We start from the raw sequence: 18,481 nt of genomic DNA, 5'->3' as shown, positions 1-18,481 counted from the left end.
ACTCTATTTAAATATTATACGAGCTTTGCTGTTATTCTCTCTCTTTCTCTCCCCTCTCGGTCCAAGAATAACAACAAAGTTCGAATAATATAAATATGGCGAGATTTGTGTTATCAAAGGAAGGGCGCAGCGTTTGGATGAGGGAGGGAGGGAGCTAGAGAGAGGGAGAGAGAGAGAGAGAGAGAGCACTGCAGTGCAATTCTCGCGTCTCGCAACAATATAAATGCATTTCTTTGAATTCCCTGCAGCTGCCATTGGGTGACTGTGAGCGCTAAATGCCATGTAACACAACACTATGAATGCTGCCCACTATGACGTGAATGGGCCCTGTCTCGCGAGAGTTTTTACCGCTAAGATCGAATGACTTCACTTCTTCTAAAATATATTGTTCTCATCTTAATGGAGCGGCGGGCTTGTCGTCGAGTGGTTTCTAAAGGCTATATTTCGTGGAAATGTGGAGAGAGAGACTTTTATGATCTATTTATAGGTGTGCTTCACAGATCGGCAATTTTGCTGCTAATGGCTCCATCATGTCACCGGGACATAAAGTGCACACAACTGAATTCTATATTTTAGAGGCAGGCTACTGTTATCAGTATTTTCTTACTTTTCATGTTATTTACTTTTCGAATGGAAGGTAAGATTATGTATGGTGGGTAACGTGTATTACCTTGATGTGAGATTAAGAGTGAAGCTGAGTATTATTAATTACACGGTTATCTAATTGTTTTGAGTTTATAATGAATAATTATTGTGTAACATAGCATTCAGATATTTTGTGTGATATGGTATTTATTCAGTAATATAGTAATATTAACATCAATAAACTGCTCTCACAAACCAAGCACCTTAAAATAATGACCACAATATGTCATCTGACGTGACTCCAACATTGTACCACTATCACGTGACTCCAACATTGTACTAATATCACGTGACTCACAGTCACACGTTAGATGCCAATAATCAGCATACCAACCACACCATTCAATGGTGAACGAACTGCAAAGTCAGAAATTCATTCACAAACAATTTCAGATATTTTGAGTACATGACCATATTATTTCGATGATATGTTGGTATCATTGCGTAGATAATATTACATTTTACATTACTCGATATAGCGCAATGCTATTTTGAACACAATTGCAATTCTACCGTTGAGAAGATTGTTTTTATTGTATTCATATGCACTGATATAAAATCATTCTTACTAAGAGTCATAAATAACTTGCATCATTTACAATTGACCAATCATGTAATTCACTACACCCTATGACGCAACTTTTAAAATTTTGATTACATTTAATTTTTATCGTGATCTTATCCATGTGTACTTTTTACTAGTGAAAAAGTGTTGAAAATTGAGCGATGAAATGAAAATTAGTTTAAACTGCTTGACTTGTTTACAAATGTTTTAATCACCTGATAGATCTATTGGCAAGTGACAAATTGAGTACATAAAATCAGCGATCGATGAATTGAAACAATGAATTTATTAATTTATTTTAAAACAATTAATATCATTTTAAATAGAAGTATAATATTCGAGTGAACCACTTCTAAAACCAACAGGAATTTAGCAATGCCTCAGCCTGAACGAAAGAAATCCCTCTTCGACATGGGGGGAGGTTTTATAAAAGGATTCGCGTTGGGCTACCTCTGCAACACTTTTTTCAACAAGTATGCGATAGTCGGGGCTGTGGCGGGGATAGCGGCGGGTATTTCCCACGAGCAAGCAGATCCTGAGTCTTTTCCTGATTATGGGGATAAGGTTAGGAAACAGTTGCAAACTTTTAAAGACTTGTATAAAGACGAAAGTGACGATGACAGGTGAAATGTGGTATTGTTAGTTATTTATTAATGAGTTTATAGGTGTCTTCAATTTACATCAACTGATGAGTTGAAGACCTTTGATCTGCCATGGTTATTATTAGACAGTGACGGTTGTAACTTGTAAATATGTTTGAGTATCAGGGGGTGACTTTGTCGTGTTCATAAATAATTTTCTCCTGGAATTCATGATCTTTGTTCAGTTGAGTTGTGATATTATAGAAATGAGAAACATTTGAAGATTCTTTAGAAATGAAGTAGTACCCACCCTTATAAGTACTGTGCAGTTGTGGAAAGGTTATCAAATCCAGGTCCGGTTCCACAGTGTCATGTTTCAATAATTATACCAAATATGTTGACTTTATCGTATTATGTTTTACAAGCTATCATCATCTGTGACTGTTACAGATGATGATGATGTTGTTGTTACAAGCTTATTTCATCAGATTTCAATTTATATAATACCAACAGAGTTTTTTGAAACTATGCGTATTTTTTTCTTTTTCGATTTATAAACGAATACGGTAAAATGGAAATTAGAAATTACTTTGACACTGAGAATTATGAGCGTGACAACAAAACTACCATTACTCAATTTCGCATTATAAATTAAAAGCATTTTTAGTATTAACTTTGGGCGGTTGTGACGTAAGTAACATTTCACACTAATTTCTTTCAGAGTCAAATGAATTTTCCACCATTCCAAGATCATGACATATTTACCTCAAATCACGCCAATACTCTTGACATCATCGGTTCATCGTCATGTCACATCTTCAAAGACAATCAATCACACTGCTTTGACCAATTTCAAAATCTCTGCACTGAAACATCAAACTTTACTGACGAAACTCTCAACCAGGGCAGTAATAACCCCGTGTTTACTGACAGAACTGCCTCTAGGCTCTCCCAAGATGAAACATTTGGATCTAAACCCTTCAGTTGGTGTACAGATGAGCCGAGACCATGTTTTAGTCCTATTTACAGTTACTCTGGAGTTTCTGTCGACAACGAATACGCCAACCATTACCCCATTTCTCAGACCAATGCTGCCGCAGCTGTGGCTGGAGTCCAAGTACCTCAGCTCACTGAAACGTATCTAACAGGAATTGAAGATAATATCTTCTCTCTACCAGCCAACCATCTCGGTGGAAGTTTCCCTCCTGATAATATGACTGAGTCTCAAATGAGTTACTCCACTCACTTAGTGACACCCCAGACTCTAGCAACAATACCATCTGCTTCCAGTGCTAATAAACTGACCTTTACTACAAACAACACTCTTCCACACTTCTCCACAGCACACAGGTGCACTACAAAACCTATCTGCAGTAAAGGAGACCTCCTCTCGGAGCTTACACAGGAGATATTCAGCAATTCTAAAGATCAGAAATTACCACAGATTCGCAATCACATCTTACAATCTGTGTACAACGAGACCACCCAGCAGACCACCAAGCAGACCACCCAGCCGCCGCGGCAGAAGCTGGACGGATCTCAGTTCTTGGCTCCTATTCCTGTAAACGCTCCAGCAATTCCCTCACTCCCTGAATCACTGGCCATTAAAATCAAATCTAATCAAAATAATGGTGTTTTTAAGTTTAAAAAGGCGTATAAGAGGACGAAAACAGGACGATTCCAAGGATCCTACTTAGATTTAATCACAGATGAAGAGGAAGAAACTAGGCCATCTTCTAACACGCGTCTTGCTAAACAACAGAAACTGTGTTTGCTGGACACAATAGATGATCACTACCAGAACCAGGAAGTTAAGAGCCAGCAGATAAACGTGTCGGTGTACAGAGAGATAAAAACCTGCAACGAGAGAGATCTGGGGAAAGGAAACTTCTCTGGTTATGTTGTAGCTGACACTTCATGTTTTGAGGGCTGCCAGCCTTTTAACCGCCACAAGGAACAGTCTGAGTTAAACGATGAGATTAATGTGGGGACGCTGTCGTCCTGCAAGAGATTAGGCGCAGTACGCAAAATGTTCACACCGAGAGGCGCTGAAGTTGTCATTATCAGTCCTCGTCCTAAGTATCAGATCGGACGCACGAAGACCTCCAGATCGACCACACCGCGCCGTGTACAGGACATGGAGAGCAAGGAGATGACGTGTAATACTTGTTCTAAGAAGTTTAGGAGCAGCAAGTTGTTGTTCTCACATATTTTGAAGTGGCACACTTCTAAGAAATACCACTCTAGCTAGCTTAGATAGCGTAGTAGAATTAGTTGATTAGCTTAGTTACTAGTTAGCTTAAAGGTATCTTGTGGACCTTAGAAATCATGTTATTGTTATTTTAACTTATTATCATTGTATTTGTTATTGTTATTTTAACTTATAATTATTGTATTTGTCAATCTAAAACTAATAAAATTGTAATGTTAAATATCTCCATGAAGATATCAATTAAGATATCTATAGTCTGATCATAATCTAATAATATTTTAATTGCATATCAATAAAATTATATTATACGTAATTTTTCATCAGCATTTTTGCTGAAATTGTTAAATGTTAGGCATTTTGATCGTCACTCTTCTTACATGCCTAATGATATTTGTAAATAGAGAGTTTCAGATGCATTCGAGTTTCAGAATGATTTCAATTGGTAGGTGTATACTGTAAACATGGTAAATTTATATTTTGTGATATATTGTTATGAACGCAACATAAACTTGCATTTAGTCTGGTTCCTACAGTTGTAGTTTAAACTAGTTACATTTCTTAATATATAAGTAAAATATATAATTTACTATGTAATTAAACTTTGATTTTGGCGTCATGATTTTCAATGTTCAGTTCGCGATAAGACGAATTGATATGAAGCTAGGTCATCTTCTATGTTATCTTGTAATGTTTTTAATAAAAAACATCTTCTTTTTAAACTGCCCATCTATCAAGCGTGTTTCCTTGAATCCTGAAATCATAATTACATAATTAATTACATAATTACATAATAACAGACAATTTAAAGTACACAGTTCAGAGTACATACCATGAAGTGTACAGGGTGGTCCAGAATTAACGTAACAACGTAGTTGTAGTAAGTACAGTGCTGGTGTATAAAATAGACCTGTAGATTTAGTAGGAATCACTTATAACGCTTTAACCCTGAGCCACCCTGAATACCTACATGATAATGAATACTATTACAGTACTAGAACTTATATAACTTCGTAAGTCGTCATTATAAGCGGTATGATGACATCATTAAGAATCTGCAGCACGCTGACCTGTCGTCATTATAAGCGGTATGATGACATCATTAAGAATCTGCAGCACGCTGCCCTGTCCACCTCACCCTAATTCTATTTTTAAACTGTTCACATCCTCCTTCTTGCCTCTTTATAATCCCTGCTAAATTTGATCACAAATTCCTGTAACATTTCGACCCCATAGCACCAGTTTCATTTTAAACACGGTATTCGCCAGAGAAAATGTTGTGATACCCCCGCTGTACCCTTATATCTGTGGTGTGGCCTCCCTGAAACCCAATACCGCACTGTCGTGTAACATTACGTAATATGTTGCACAATATTGAGATCATTACATGTCACAGACTCAACTCATATGACATGTTTCATAAGGTATACTGAGTGTGAGTGAATGATAGTTTAGAAAGTTGCAAGACTTGGCGAGTAGACTAAATTTAGGAAATATAATGCTCACAAACAATCTCTAGCTTTGTGGAGTAATAAATTAGTACTTCTAAGTAGTTTGTGGCTTATTATATTCTAAATAATGCTATGTAATATCGTTTACAGTGCAAATAGAGCATACTTGTACAGTCTAGCACATTCTATCTCCCGCTCTAGCTCCCACTCTTTCTACGCCCATGTCAGAATCTTGGCACGCTTTCAACTTTTTCGAGCTCTGCATTTCCAGATATACATATTGTCGTTAAGTGCTCTGTTTTTATTATCTAAAGCACCATTACTTATACCTGTATATAAAAACAATCTACTCAGTTCTCAATCACAAAGACCCTGGCCCTGATGTCTGAAATTTTTCGTTTATATTCCTTCACGAGATGGATTGTTTATTATATATCTATTACTTAAAAGTAACAATTAGAACAAATAAGAACATTGACCTTCAAGTTCTTGCAGGATGTCGGCACCTAGCCACATCGCGCTACGAGTCAAGCTGAATCAAGACAATTTGAGTTCAGCTGAGGAGAGATCAAATGATATCATAACTCAACTGGGAGAGATATTCGAGGGAGGGAAAAATGTCAGTTCTGCGAGCAAAGTTGATCCAGTTAACATTCACTCTGGATCAACCAATTATTCTATCCTGCCACATCTTCAAAAATTACCACACCCCACACCTCAACCCGCCGCTAAAGCATCGCCCAAGACCACTCACTCTGAAGAGGAGCGGAGTGCAGAGGAGCAGAGTTATACTGGACGTGGTGGAAACCACCAAATGGTTACCATCAAAGAGGAGGAACCTCAATCACCAGTTGATAAAGAACGAGATGAAGTAGAGCGGCACATTGAGAAAGTAAGCATCGCCGCCCCACACCGCGCCCCCACCTCTCCTCTGTTCCCGGGGATATCACGTGCAGTTCCCCACACCCCCGAGCAGTGCAGCAGCTCTGATTGCATCCACAAATTCGGTCCACAAACCAGGGACTGCAAGCAGCCAGATTCTGACTCGTATAACCTTAACGAGTCTCGAGCCGAGGATTCTGCGGAGTCAGAATGTGAAACTGAGAGTGTTCACAAGCCTGAGCCACGGCTGGTGTTTGAGGATCCCAGGGGCTCGTGTGTACCGCGTCTTAACTTTGACAGTTTGCCAGGTAACCAGTCCGATTCTGAGGGTTCCTCTGCAAGGTCAGATAGTTTGGAGTATTTGAAGAACATTTTTGGTCCTTCGTCCCCGTATCCTTTTATCAATCCTTACTACTTGTACATGAACCACTTTCATCCAAATCAGGTGAGACATTTTTGTAGAATTTCCATGGATGACTTTAAACAGCTGTCAGATTTGATATAATTTAACTTCGTTATTACCCCGAAGTGTTTAATTACATAGTACATACCTTGATTATGATCCCATGATCGAAATGGCATAATGTCTAAATCAAACGTGTGCCCTTTAAGGTTTACTCGTTAAATCACCACCATAATCATAAAAGCTCATTACACGACCGAGCAACGATCGAGTACTTATAATTCTTATAAATGGTTAAAATATATAGTATCTAGCGCATCTAAAGCTAAGGACCTGTATCTATGATGAATGACGTTTATAAAATCACCCACTTATTTCAGTTCATTTCACCACGACCACTGGACGCAACGCAGGGAATAGTCCGACCCACCGCACAGTACACCCCACCATTTTCTATGCCACCATTCTCTCCCATCCCTATACACTCACCCCTTCAAGTAACACCACCAAATACAACCAAACCTCGAACAAAAAGAAAATCTGTCTCGTCTGCAGCTGCCAAGGCTCCAAAACGACCACGCCCAGTTGATACAGAGCCAAAGCCATCAAGGCAACAACGTCTCGTGTCGTGCAATACCACTGATCTAAATGGGGTGGCGTGCGACGAGAAGTTTCACTCTTCACAACAGTTAGTGTGCCACATTGCCAACATTCACAAGAAAGAAGCTGAGCATGTTTGTAAAACATGTGCTAAGTTTTCTCTGGAGAAGTTGATGTCGTGGCGAAGAAGGATTGAAAATGAGAAGATGAAGAATAACTTGGGCCCTTCGCTGAGCATGGCAGAGGGAAAGTTTGACATCATTATGATCGATAAATAGACATGGAACGATAAAATACAATAAAAAATTATAATCTTACTCATTAGTTTTATCCTTTGCTTATATATTATTCAAATATCGTTATTCCGATAGACTTTCATGATAGACTTGTGAAAGTTCCTAAAGATTAACCTAAGTTTAACGTTTGATACTGTGTATGAAGCTTCTAATACTGGTATACAGTTATAAATTATGAATAGAAGGCGTGTCTGAGTTTTTCCCGGAAAGTCGGCCCAGGATTCCTGGCACCTAATCAAACGAAGTCTTCCTGATTGCAGCCGTTGTAAATATCTTAGCTCTATGCGTCAAAATGTGATCTCGCAAAGATTCCTTATTAAGTAACCAGACAGTAATTCATGTCATGATAATAAGGCTGCTTACAGCTTCGGCGATGACGTGATTCCGGTTAGCAGTTTCCGTAGTCGGTGTTTATGTTTAGAAGTCTGTAACGCGCATGGTCTCACTTACTATTTGAATTTTAGTGCGCATTACAGAATGACTCACGCGCGCACGGCCGGTCGGTCGTGCATGACGTGCGTGCGCTAGTCAGAGACTGGCTAACTTAACTATGCTGTGTGTATATTTAGGCTGTAGCTAGACAGTTCACAGTCGTGCTGCAATCTGCATAGTGCATGCTGTACTATTACTAACAGTTACCTAGTAGTAGAGGCTCTTACGGGCATTGTCTGCTCGATACGTTAGGGACCCCAGATACACCTTACTAGACGTATTTTTGACCGTAGAATCGATTGAAAGTGGTTTCAAGATGATTGGACTGATTGTTCTGGGGTAAAATCGCAAAAAACCGATTTTTGGGCCAAAAATAGGCCAAAAAACCATGTTTTTTGATATTTTGAGCAAGTTAATTTTGTTGGCATGTCGGCAAAACTTGCATAAAGATAGCTAAAAGACAGCCGCACAAGATTGTATAAAAATAAAACAAATCCCTCTATTTGTTCTGAGGTAAAAATACAAAAAAGTGGTAAAAATTTTGACTTTTTTGCTTTAAGTTTGAATAATTTTTTGCAGTTGTATTAAATCAACCCAAAAATAGTCACATCGTGTTTGCCTAAATTTTTCCTTTCCGAGAAGTACCCACTTCATATACTTAATCGAAGTTTGAATATTGTCACTCCGCAAGCGTTTTTGCCAAATTTTCGACGCGCACTACGCGCAAAAGCATTTAGTTGTTATCAATTGGCACCCGCGCGTTCATCATAAATTTCAAACAGCTATAACTCAGCGAGATTATGTCCGTTCTAGCTCATATTTTCACACTAAATAGAAAATAATGTGATCTTATTGCTGACAAAATATGGATATAATTACTTTATTTGCCTTAGAGTAATAGACTGTCAAAGTTTAAAACGCGCATTGGTATAGCACGTGACTAATAAGGCCAAATTTATACTTCTTAACATATTATCGATCCTTAGACATCATACTATTGTGTCCAATTAGCGGTTAGGTCTCTAAACTCGTAGCAGAAAACACGTCTTTTTGCCCGTAAGAGCCTCTACTATAGATTGAACCAACATTGCACACCTATGAAGATGTTGATTGGACGAAGCTTTGATAAACAATCAACTTCCCAAAAGCTAGAAGACATCTGCTCTAGAATCGATAAGTTTAAGAAAGAGGTAGCAACGGGCCGATTTAATTGAAACGATTCATCATTTCATGACTTTTCGCCAATAGATCTTGCACTGTGGGATTAGTAACCCACCCTCATGTTAACAGATATTAATTTTATTTGACAACCTGGGCTATGCAAGCTGACACTGAACTCTGAAGTCTAAAAATACTTATTTAAATCCAAACAGTTACGGACATGAACATGTAATTAGGTCCGTCCGACCTAATAGGTCCGACGGGTCATAACATGCAGCTAGTGATATGTAGCTAGTGGTCTCCTGAACTTTTTGAATTTTCATCCAGATTAGACTAAAAATAACTGAGTTATGAGCCAAAACCAACATGCCCATATCTGGGCATATGTACCAAATTTGATAGATTTTGGCCCATAAATTGGTCAAATATCAATATTTTTGAATAAGACTAACTTTATTTAAAAGGTAAGTCTAAACTACATATTCTCTGTGAGTTATTGCTTTATGTCATGAACATGTAATTAGGTCCGTTGGACCTATTAGGTCGGTCGGACAGACCTAATAACATGTTCATGTCAGGTACACTAAATAAACTGATAAAAATCAAGTATATACTTAATATTAGTCTGTCGCAGTTCGAGGGTGGTAACATATCTTAGCTAAAAGTGTAACAGTGTTAGTAACACTCCAGTCACTACAGTTTACAGTTTACTTGTCATACGTTGTATGACCCGCCGCGCACGAAGTGCGCGGCTCCCCCTGTAGCGTCGTCACATAGCGTCGTCACTGTAGCGTCGTCACATAGCGTCACTGTAGCGTCGTCACATAGTGAAACGACCGTGGGGGTCGCAACGTGATACAACAGTTTACAGTTTACACGTGTTGGATCTGTAGCGTCGTCGTTGGATCTGACAGAAGGACGGGATCTAGAAAGGTGAGTTGATGAGTAACATCACAATCAAAATAAATTAAAGTTTTGACTTAATTTCTCACTTGTAACCAATTAGTCAGTCAACTATAATAGATGGCATATGACACGATTCACGATTGAGGTGCTGGAAGTTTGATTTCGATCGGAGGAAGCTCACAGCAGAACGTTTAACAAAACAAAAATTTTTACTGGGCCGCGCTCAGCCTGTCATTCCGCCAAATTCTATATGTTAATGAACATAATATAATAGCCTGGGGTCCTCAGGTAAAAAAATTTGTGCTTTCCAAATCCTGTCCCATTTTCAAATATGAAAATGTCTGAACACAAATTTGACAGATTGGATGAATTTTTTGCCCAAAAACCAATTAGTCAGTTAATTGATGATGCGATGGTATGATCAAACCAAATTGAGGTACCGGAACTTCCGGTCCGGAAGTCAAAATCTCGAAGAAAATTGCAAAATCATATTGTCCCAAATTCTGTCCCATTTTCAGTTTTTGAAGATGAAATTTCTTGATACATGTTACGTATCGCAAATATCAGAGATATATATGAGATATATATCAGAGATATATATTTTCCGCCTTCGGCGGCGCGCGCTTCGCGCGCGAAAAGTGGCATGCAACGTATGTCAAGAAATTTCCAGGATTATAATAGATGGCATATGACACGCGATTGAGGTGCTGAAAGTTTGATTTCGGTCGGAGGAAGCTTGACACACGCTGCAACCCCTTTTGATCGCAGTCCGGCCGGCGTGCACGCTTCGCGTGCACGAGAGGTATACAACGTGTAGCAAGAGGAAGCTCACCGCAGAAAGTATAAAACTGAAAACGAAAATTTGTATTTTCCAAATCCTGCCCCATTTTCAAATATGAATATTTCTGAACACAAATTTAACTGATTGGATGAATTCTTTGCCCAAAAGCCAATTAGTCAGTTAATTGATGATGGTCATTGGTATGAAACCAAATTGAGGTACTTGAAGTCAAAATCCTGAAGAAAATTGAAAAGGCGGCGCAGGTTATATCAGATATCTCCACCGAAAGCACATCTAATTTGATACGTATGAAATATATCTATAACATTAACAATTGCTTGATTCTGCACTAAGTTGGCGTTTTACGACCAAAATTGAACGGGCTACGGGTATCGTTTAAGATCACTTTCGAGGCACCTCGACAAAAGCTATTCACGTTATTGTGCTTTTCACGGAGAAATACGTCAGTAGCGCTTTGAGCCTGTTTTTATCTCTTTAAAAGTATTTAATCCTGTTTATATTAATTCTGAATACATTGCAATAGATTTTATCTCGATTCGTGAAGTTAAATTAATGCGTCAATTTGGGAATGTGTTGACATACGCTGCATGCCACTTTTCGAAGGAATATGCTTCCGGTGGAGATATAACCTGCGCCAATTTTCAATTGAACAATCTTTTTGCCCCATTTTCAGTTTTAGATATAACCTGCGCCAATTTGCAATTGAACAATCTTTTTGCCCCATTTTCAGTTTTAGAAGAAAAGAAACATTTTGACAGATATCGCTCAACACTCCGCAGATTCTCAGATCAATTTCTATTCTGCAGGTTTAATTAAATCTATTTTAATCTAGAACATGAGTACTGACACGAAGACCTTTAAGTTTAACTTAAACACTTCATAGATTTGTTTCCTAATTTACTTTTAATGGTATCGATATATTGGAGTTTGTACATTAGCAAGTTTTCAATCATAAATAACAGCTTTTCACTTGGTATTCAAGATTGTTTTCTTTAAAACTTTTAAAATGCGCCAGTTTCACAAACAAATATTTGCCTGTGGTACTCCTGTACTTGGATACCCATTAAACAGTGTTTTATCAGGCTAAATCAATTTAATAATATGATCATTTTAACGACCAAAATAAAACGCCTGGTGACTGAATCAAGTTTTACCTTTCATACGCCCAGAAAACACTTTTTTTATGAATTTTCATTAAAGACTAATATTCAGTGTCAATGATAAAAAACAATACAGAATACAGATGTTATTAAATCTAGATGTAACTAAGTCAAAATGTAACGCATACCGACAAAACAAGAAATAGATTTAATAGGAAACCAAAAACAATAAAAATAAGACAAAAATCACAATCTAAACAAAAACTTCAGAAGTTGTCAATAACTTTAGTTCGAAAAATAATGTCTGACGGAAAGCTGAAAAGAATTCAATACAACAAAATGATTTTAGAAACTTAATTTGTCTAATTAATAGCTAACAATTTAAGGTCCCCTTCATTAAATTTCATTGGTGAATATTAGACCTAATAAAAATTACAACGACGATCCTCCCCCACTAAACAAATGCAAATTTAATGAGTTTTCTTAGCCGCGACCACATGAGCTCTTCCAAATTTTTTCTGATATGCCCTTGTAGAAAAGAACAAACAGACTATCAGGACATAAGCGACAAGAATAAACAAGACCCGCTGTACATCAGACAGTATATTGAGTATAGGATAGACCCATTTTCCTATGTTCAGGAAAATTATGTAAGACCAGACTGTATAGGAAACTCCGAAGAAGGCTATGGCGAGAAGTCCTTGGCGTTTCTTGGGGATGGTGATTTCGGTTACCAGAGGTTCCGTTAGTGCCCAGAAAATAATGAAGGTGTGTACCTGAACGGATATTGGAAGTCAGCGACTAGGCAGCAGTTATAAATAACTAATAATTCATAGTGTTAACAGGCCAAAGTTGAAAATGGTTCTAAATTCTATAAAAGCTGGTAATTGCTTCATAAAGAATGAGATGTGTATGGCAAGAAGTCTGAACCTATTGGAGTAACAGAACAGGAATGAGGAATCGCCGGTTATTTATAACACTCCAGGAGGGGCAAGTCTGCAGTCGATTGATCCGGTCAGTCGAGTCCGTCCGTCCGTCCGTCAATCGATCGATATGATCGATCGCCCCGCCCCGCGCCCGCGCGCGACCGTAACGAGGGCGATGCGCGCTTATTAATACGAATATTTTTTCGCGTGTTCCATTACCCTAAAGAAGTAGACCCTTAGGTAAAAGACCGTTACAATTTCTTACCATGTGGTTGAATAGTGGATCTATCTCAGCGTCCAGTCTTTTAGGCATTACTAGTTCTCTGTCATAAGCAAACAATCCCCAGAAAAGTATGAATACAAGGAATGTTATCGGGAACACGAGAGTTGAAAACCACCAATCTCTGGCCCTGAAACGATAATTACATATTATACTAAGGCCTAAAGCCGTAGTACATACATATTAATTACACTGGAGCTTACACAGTGTAATTTCCTCCTGCGCCGCATACGTTTATATAGGCGCGCGGCGCAGACTGGAAGAAATTACACTGTGTAAGCTCGATCCAGTGTAATGTAATATGTATGTACTACTGCTTAAGGGGGTTGATTTAAGCATTCCTTTCAAAAATATATACAAAAAATACTTGCATGTGTATTTCGAATAAATAAGAAACGAAAGTAACCTAAAGTAAGTAACGTTATAGATGTCAAAGGTATTGTAAACCGACAATAACCAAGCCCTTCTTAACAATGTAATCGATACGTGATACAATATTTAATTAGAGTGAAATTTAAGACTCACTGTTTCAGTTTAGAACAAGGAGAACCACGGCACTGATTATATACGTCAACCAGAGCAGCAAATATGTAGTACCCAACCTGAAATTATAGTGTTGACTGTTGATAATAATAAATAAAGGACGAAATGAATGATTTAGGTAACGAGACTCAAAAATTCAAGTATGTTCTGTATTGTGTAAGATACAAATTGTGTACCGGGAATCCCGGTACCGGGATTGGCAATTTTGAGCTATCCCGGTCCAGGTCCCGGTCAAGTCACATTTTTCATCCCGGTCCCGGTAAATTGATAATCTCAATTTTGAGCTATCCCGGTCCCGGTCCCGGTCAAGTCACATTTTGTATCCCGGTCCCGGTCCCGGTCAGGCCTGAAATCATGTCCCGGTCACCTCCTGTGACGTCAACAGAAATTGTAATCGATTCCGTAAATTGTAGGGTGCTCTTTGAGCTGCATTCTGCAATTTTATCTTTTTTTTAATCGAGTTAACCAAAGATAAAAAACACACACCTGCAGAAGGTGGCCCCATATAGTAAGAAACTTTAGTCTGCCTCCGAATCCCTTAGCGTGGTTCATGTTGAGTCCGTGGTAGTAGGGGTATATAAGGGCATAGAAATGATAAACTGCTGCTATTACGTGAAACACAGACGAGCGATCCATAACTGTCTGCTAAAATATTTGAGGGAGTCAGTAAGATTTGGAAGTTTTCATGAAATAAATGCGAGGAGATCTTCAGAATTTTAGGGTTCCTGCTTTAGCAGAAATGACAATGAAGTACACATCGTGACACGATGTTTTTTGCCATTCCTGTCATTCATATTCAGGAGGAATCACAAATGCAAATGGCAATAATTCCAGATCCTCAATCATATATATGCATAGCTTCATTGCATAAATAATAAGACGGTTTTTAATAGTGTAATAAAATGTCTATTATATATAATGGTTTGTACAGATTACACAACATTTAATAAATAAAAGAGATATTACATTTAAAATTTTTCTGTTATCAGTATTTGGTGTATGAGTCTACGAATGTTGACTTTAAATCAATAAAGTTCACATAAAATCCAAATTCCGATATTTCACATAGGAAAAAACTGAATGTAGGGGAAAAGGAAGTTTTCAAAATTGTTGTAGTAAGGCTCTATGATCCATACAAGTGAGCAATTCTTTTAGACCATAACTTCTGCAAGATTGAATATCATGAAGCCATTCAAAAATACGATCATTATTGCTTCTTTAATTTTCAAACTATTTTGGGTTAGTTTTCAAGAAGAAGTTAATCTACAGCTCAGGTTTGGGGATGCTTTGAGGCGTCACCCTAACCCACGGATTGAGAAAAGTCTCGCTCAAAGTCCAGTCGAACATATCAACAAACTCGTCTCTCCCCTCACAGGGTTTGTTAACCTGATTAAGTCAGCCTGTGTAAAACAAATCAGCGCTAGCATAACTTGGAATTACGATCAAAGAAAAGGGGTATGATACGGGGGATGAAAGTCAAACTGTAATTCATAAGGAAATAAAGCCCCCTAGTTAACCTACCGGCAGTCAACTCTGAATTGGCTTATCGCCAAATATACGACCCAGCGCACGATGATCTGTCCACCAAGTAAACAGCGTCTCATATACAAGTAAATATGTAGCGCTTTAGTGGCCCACACTATGGCCATTGCCTCTTTGTCACTTGAGCGTAATTCCTCACGGCCGGTGACAGGTCCGGAGATGAACTCAATGGGGCGCTCATCCCCCATTCAGCATAATTTGAAGACAACACAGCGCCAATGCCACCGATTGAAGCAGTCAGTGTCCATGTTAAAGATAAGCTTGGTATTTAAAAGGTCAATACACGTTAGAATCCAGCAGAATTATACAATATTTTAAAGCTTTCTTTCGGTATTTTGTCCACACCCACTTTACTACTTGAGCTTCACAGACCTTTCAATTGGAGCAATACAGACGACAAGTTGGGCAAATATCGCATGTAATAATTCACAGCCCCCAAAAAAACTAATCATTTTCGTCCACAATCCTAGTTCGGAGCCATCAGCAATACTCACGACCCTTGCTTTTTTCACTGGTTTGATCCCTTCAGCAACACCACAAGAACCCCAGAAAGACAACTTCTTTTTAGCATGAAAGAAAGTTTATTTTTTTTCCGGATTTTTATTACATTTTAAAACCTCGCTGCTCCAACCTACATCTGACATTATTGAGCGTTTGATCATATGGTCACACTCATTTCGTCGACCAGAAACAAATATATCGTCATTCTGCAGCAACGTCATAGGCACACCCCACAGAGTGTCCATCCAAATACATGACTTGGAATATAGCCGATGCACTGTTGATGCCATCCGGCAAGCGATTCCATTAGATAACAACCCTTTGTGGCGTATCATGTGGTCAAGACACGTCCTCATATCGAAATCAACCGGTTATTATTAAATAAGCCATTTTTGAAGTCCAATCTTAGAGAACGTATGTCCCCTGCACAGCATTCAGACATACCTCGCACGGTAGTGTAGAGGTATTGTCCGTTTTGCTGATACATTAGTACAGGTCGCTTTATAATCCCCACATATGCCACTGACTGCCCTCCAACCTTCTCACATGAGCAACTATGCGGTGTCCCCCATGGACGTTTCGACTTGTTAGAATCTTCCGCTTCACCATGATCATTTAACTCACAAATCACCTTGTTTTCTCAAGGCAATAGGGTAGACTAAAAGGCTTTCATTCATCATACTAGTGTTTGGAGTTGATTTTTTTCCTTCATGGTCCAAACTTGCCTGTTACACCCTTAACAAGTCCTAAAACCCGTTAAAAACACCTCGCTCTGTTTTAAACTGAGTGCGATACTACGACATTGATCACCCGAGTACAGTGTTTATCACATTTCCACCTGTAGTTCAACGGTCGCACCATCGTATAGCAAGTCACCCGTTATCGACACCACTCCAGAGCAGCTTTCACAGCACACTGACACCCAGCTTTGATATGTCTTCAACTTGTTCAACTAGTTAGATCTAAAAAATCAAATGACAAAATAAAGAGGCAGTACACAGTAGAGTGCTGAAGCGATCAAATCATGCATCTGTAACCACAATACTATTTTCTTTCAATTCAAACTCAGCCTGATTTTGTAGTTAATGTTTCTGATAGGAGTCTATGCCTTGTTTTATTGACACTTTCAAAATACAGTTTTTAGAGCAACGATGCTCCCAAAAAACTCAAGAACATGGAGTTCCAGTTGTGTTTTGTTTAATTAATGTTCATGGTTAAGCTTGAGTGGCCTCCTGTAGTTTTGGGTCTATCCCACTATGCTGTAACAGGAAAAAATGGTAATAGAGACTGTTTCCTTAACTGATCAACATCTATAAGAGAGGGTTACTCAGTTACTTTGAACCCCTTTTGATTCTAGCCAAAATGCCAGGCATATTACATCTCTCAGTCGACCCTTGGCGTGATGTCAAACACCACTGTTAGTGGTGTAATAAAGGGCCCCGCTAACCACACCATGCAGGGGTGGGGTGGAGGCAGGGGGTGCCATCAGAGCTGAGGGGGTGCTTTATTTGAATTTATTTATGAATATAACATAATATGTATTGAATGTTTTGTGGTAAATAAACATTTTGTTTTTCTTATTCCAAAAAAATATTTGAGGGTGCAGCAAAGAGCTGTAGTATATAAATAATCAATATGTAGCTGTGATGAACTAAATAATAGACAAACATGGATGTAGCAGCTCAGCTTTTCAGCGTGCTCCCATTGGAGCTCCGAGGTATCACAATGCTATACGGTTTCAAAGTTGGTCTAGGCAGATTTATAGAACAGTACCCCGACACACCACCTGCTCCAGGCTACATTTCGACAAACGATAACTCAATGCTGAGCTGTGAGCTGCAGGAGAACGCACTTGATGCAGTTGTCCTGAGCACACCTGCTCTCCAAAACGTACGTACATATAACATAATTTTGCATTAAATAATAAAACTATTCAACTGCATTATAGACCGCATCATCATTCGCCATCAACTATTTGTATGTGAAACATTTTACTGACAAATTAATAGTCTGAAATGTCTATCACTTCTCTCTATATGAGCACACATTATATTTTGTTAAAACTTTTTAAAACAAGAAGCAATCCAGCTTGACCATGGCCAACCTGCTTTCCGGGAAAGATTCAAAGCTTAAAAGAATTAGCACATAGTGCGATGATATTTTGTAGACATGTGTGATGATGTGATGTCATAAATTTTATCTTACTTGACTTTATCCTCCAAAAAAATGGCAAAAACCGACCTTAAGAGCTAAATTTTGAATAATATAATAGCCTAGCAGTTAGAAAATATTTCATTAACTTTAAAAATTATTGTTCCAACAAAAAAGCTTGGTTAGGTCCCTTGGTATATAAGTAACGTGTATTAAATAAAATAATGGATTTGCAAAAAAGTTTTAAACTGCTATTTTATTTATTTTATATAAAAGCTTAATCCTTGAATTGTAATAACCTTCTTGATCACATGCCGAAGTTTAGTTATCTAGCTGGAGACTTTAATATCGATCTTCATGATAAAGATAACAAAAATGTACAAAAATATGAAGAAATATTGTTCAGTAAAGGATTTTGTCCGTTAATATCTATTGCTACTCACGAAAAACCAGGCTGTAAAGCATCTTGCATAGACAACATAATTACCAACGATATTGAGAATGT

At 38.2% G+C, this 18,481-nt stretch overlaps 4 protein-coding genes across 4 annotated transcripts in view; 2 read left to right on the top strand and 2 right to left on the bottom strand.

The window, feature by feature from the left end:
• LOC134818419 (kynurenine 3-monooxygenase-like) overlaps positions 1–18,481 on the bottom strand; it is a 927,626-nt gene that overhangs the window by 724,692 nt on the left and 184,453 nt on the right. The window lies entirely within an intron of this gene.
• Positions 1–18,481, top strand: part of LOC134817910 (uncharacterized) — a gene marked incomplete in the record, with an annotated part of 51,085 nt that overhangs the window by 9,846 nt on the left and 22,758 nt on the right.
• LOC134817911 (uncharacterized) lies at positions 5,942–7,888 on the top strand. The gene is made up of 2 exons (XM_063827281.1): positions 5,942–6,778; positions 7,117–7,888. The coding sequence occupies exons 1-2, from the start codon at positions 5,948–5,950 to the stop codon at positions 7,612–7,614; spliced, it is 1,329 nt and encodes a 442-aa protein (XP_063683351.1). The 5' UTR covers positions 5,942–5,947; the 3' UTR covers positions 7,615–7,888.
• On the bottom strand, positions 12,215–14,428 carry LOC134817912 (androgen-dependent TFPI-regulating protein-like). The gene is made up of 4 exons (XM_063827283.1): positions 14,269–14,428; positions 13,765–13,841; positions 13,225–13,369; positions 12,215–12,809 (listed from the first exon to the last, which is right to left on the bottom strand). Exons 1-4 carry the CDS (start codon positions 14,416–14,418, stop codon positions 12,504–12,506), a joined length of 678 nt encoding a protein of 225 aa, XP_063683353.1. The 5' UTR covers positions 14,419–14,428; the 3' UTR covers positions 12,215–12,503.

Source organism: Bolinopsis microptera, chromosome 7 (genome assembly GCF_026151205.1).
Source record: "Bolinopsis microptera isolate Bmic1 chromosome 7, MBARI_Bmic_1.0, whole genome shotgun sequence".
NCBI lineage: Eukaryota > Metazoa > Ctenophora > Tentaculata > Lobata > Bolinopsidae > Bolinopsis > Bolinopsis microptera.
The sequence above is the reverse complement of the archived record's forward strand: the minus strand, read 5'-3'. Positions and strand labels throughout refer to the sequence as shown.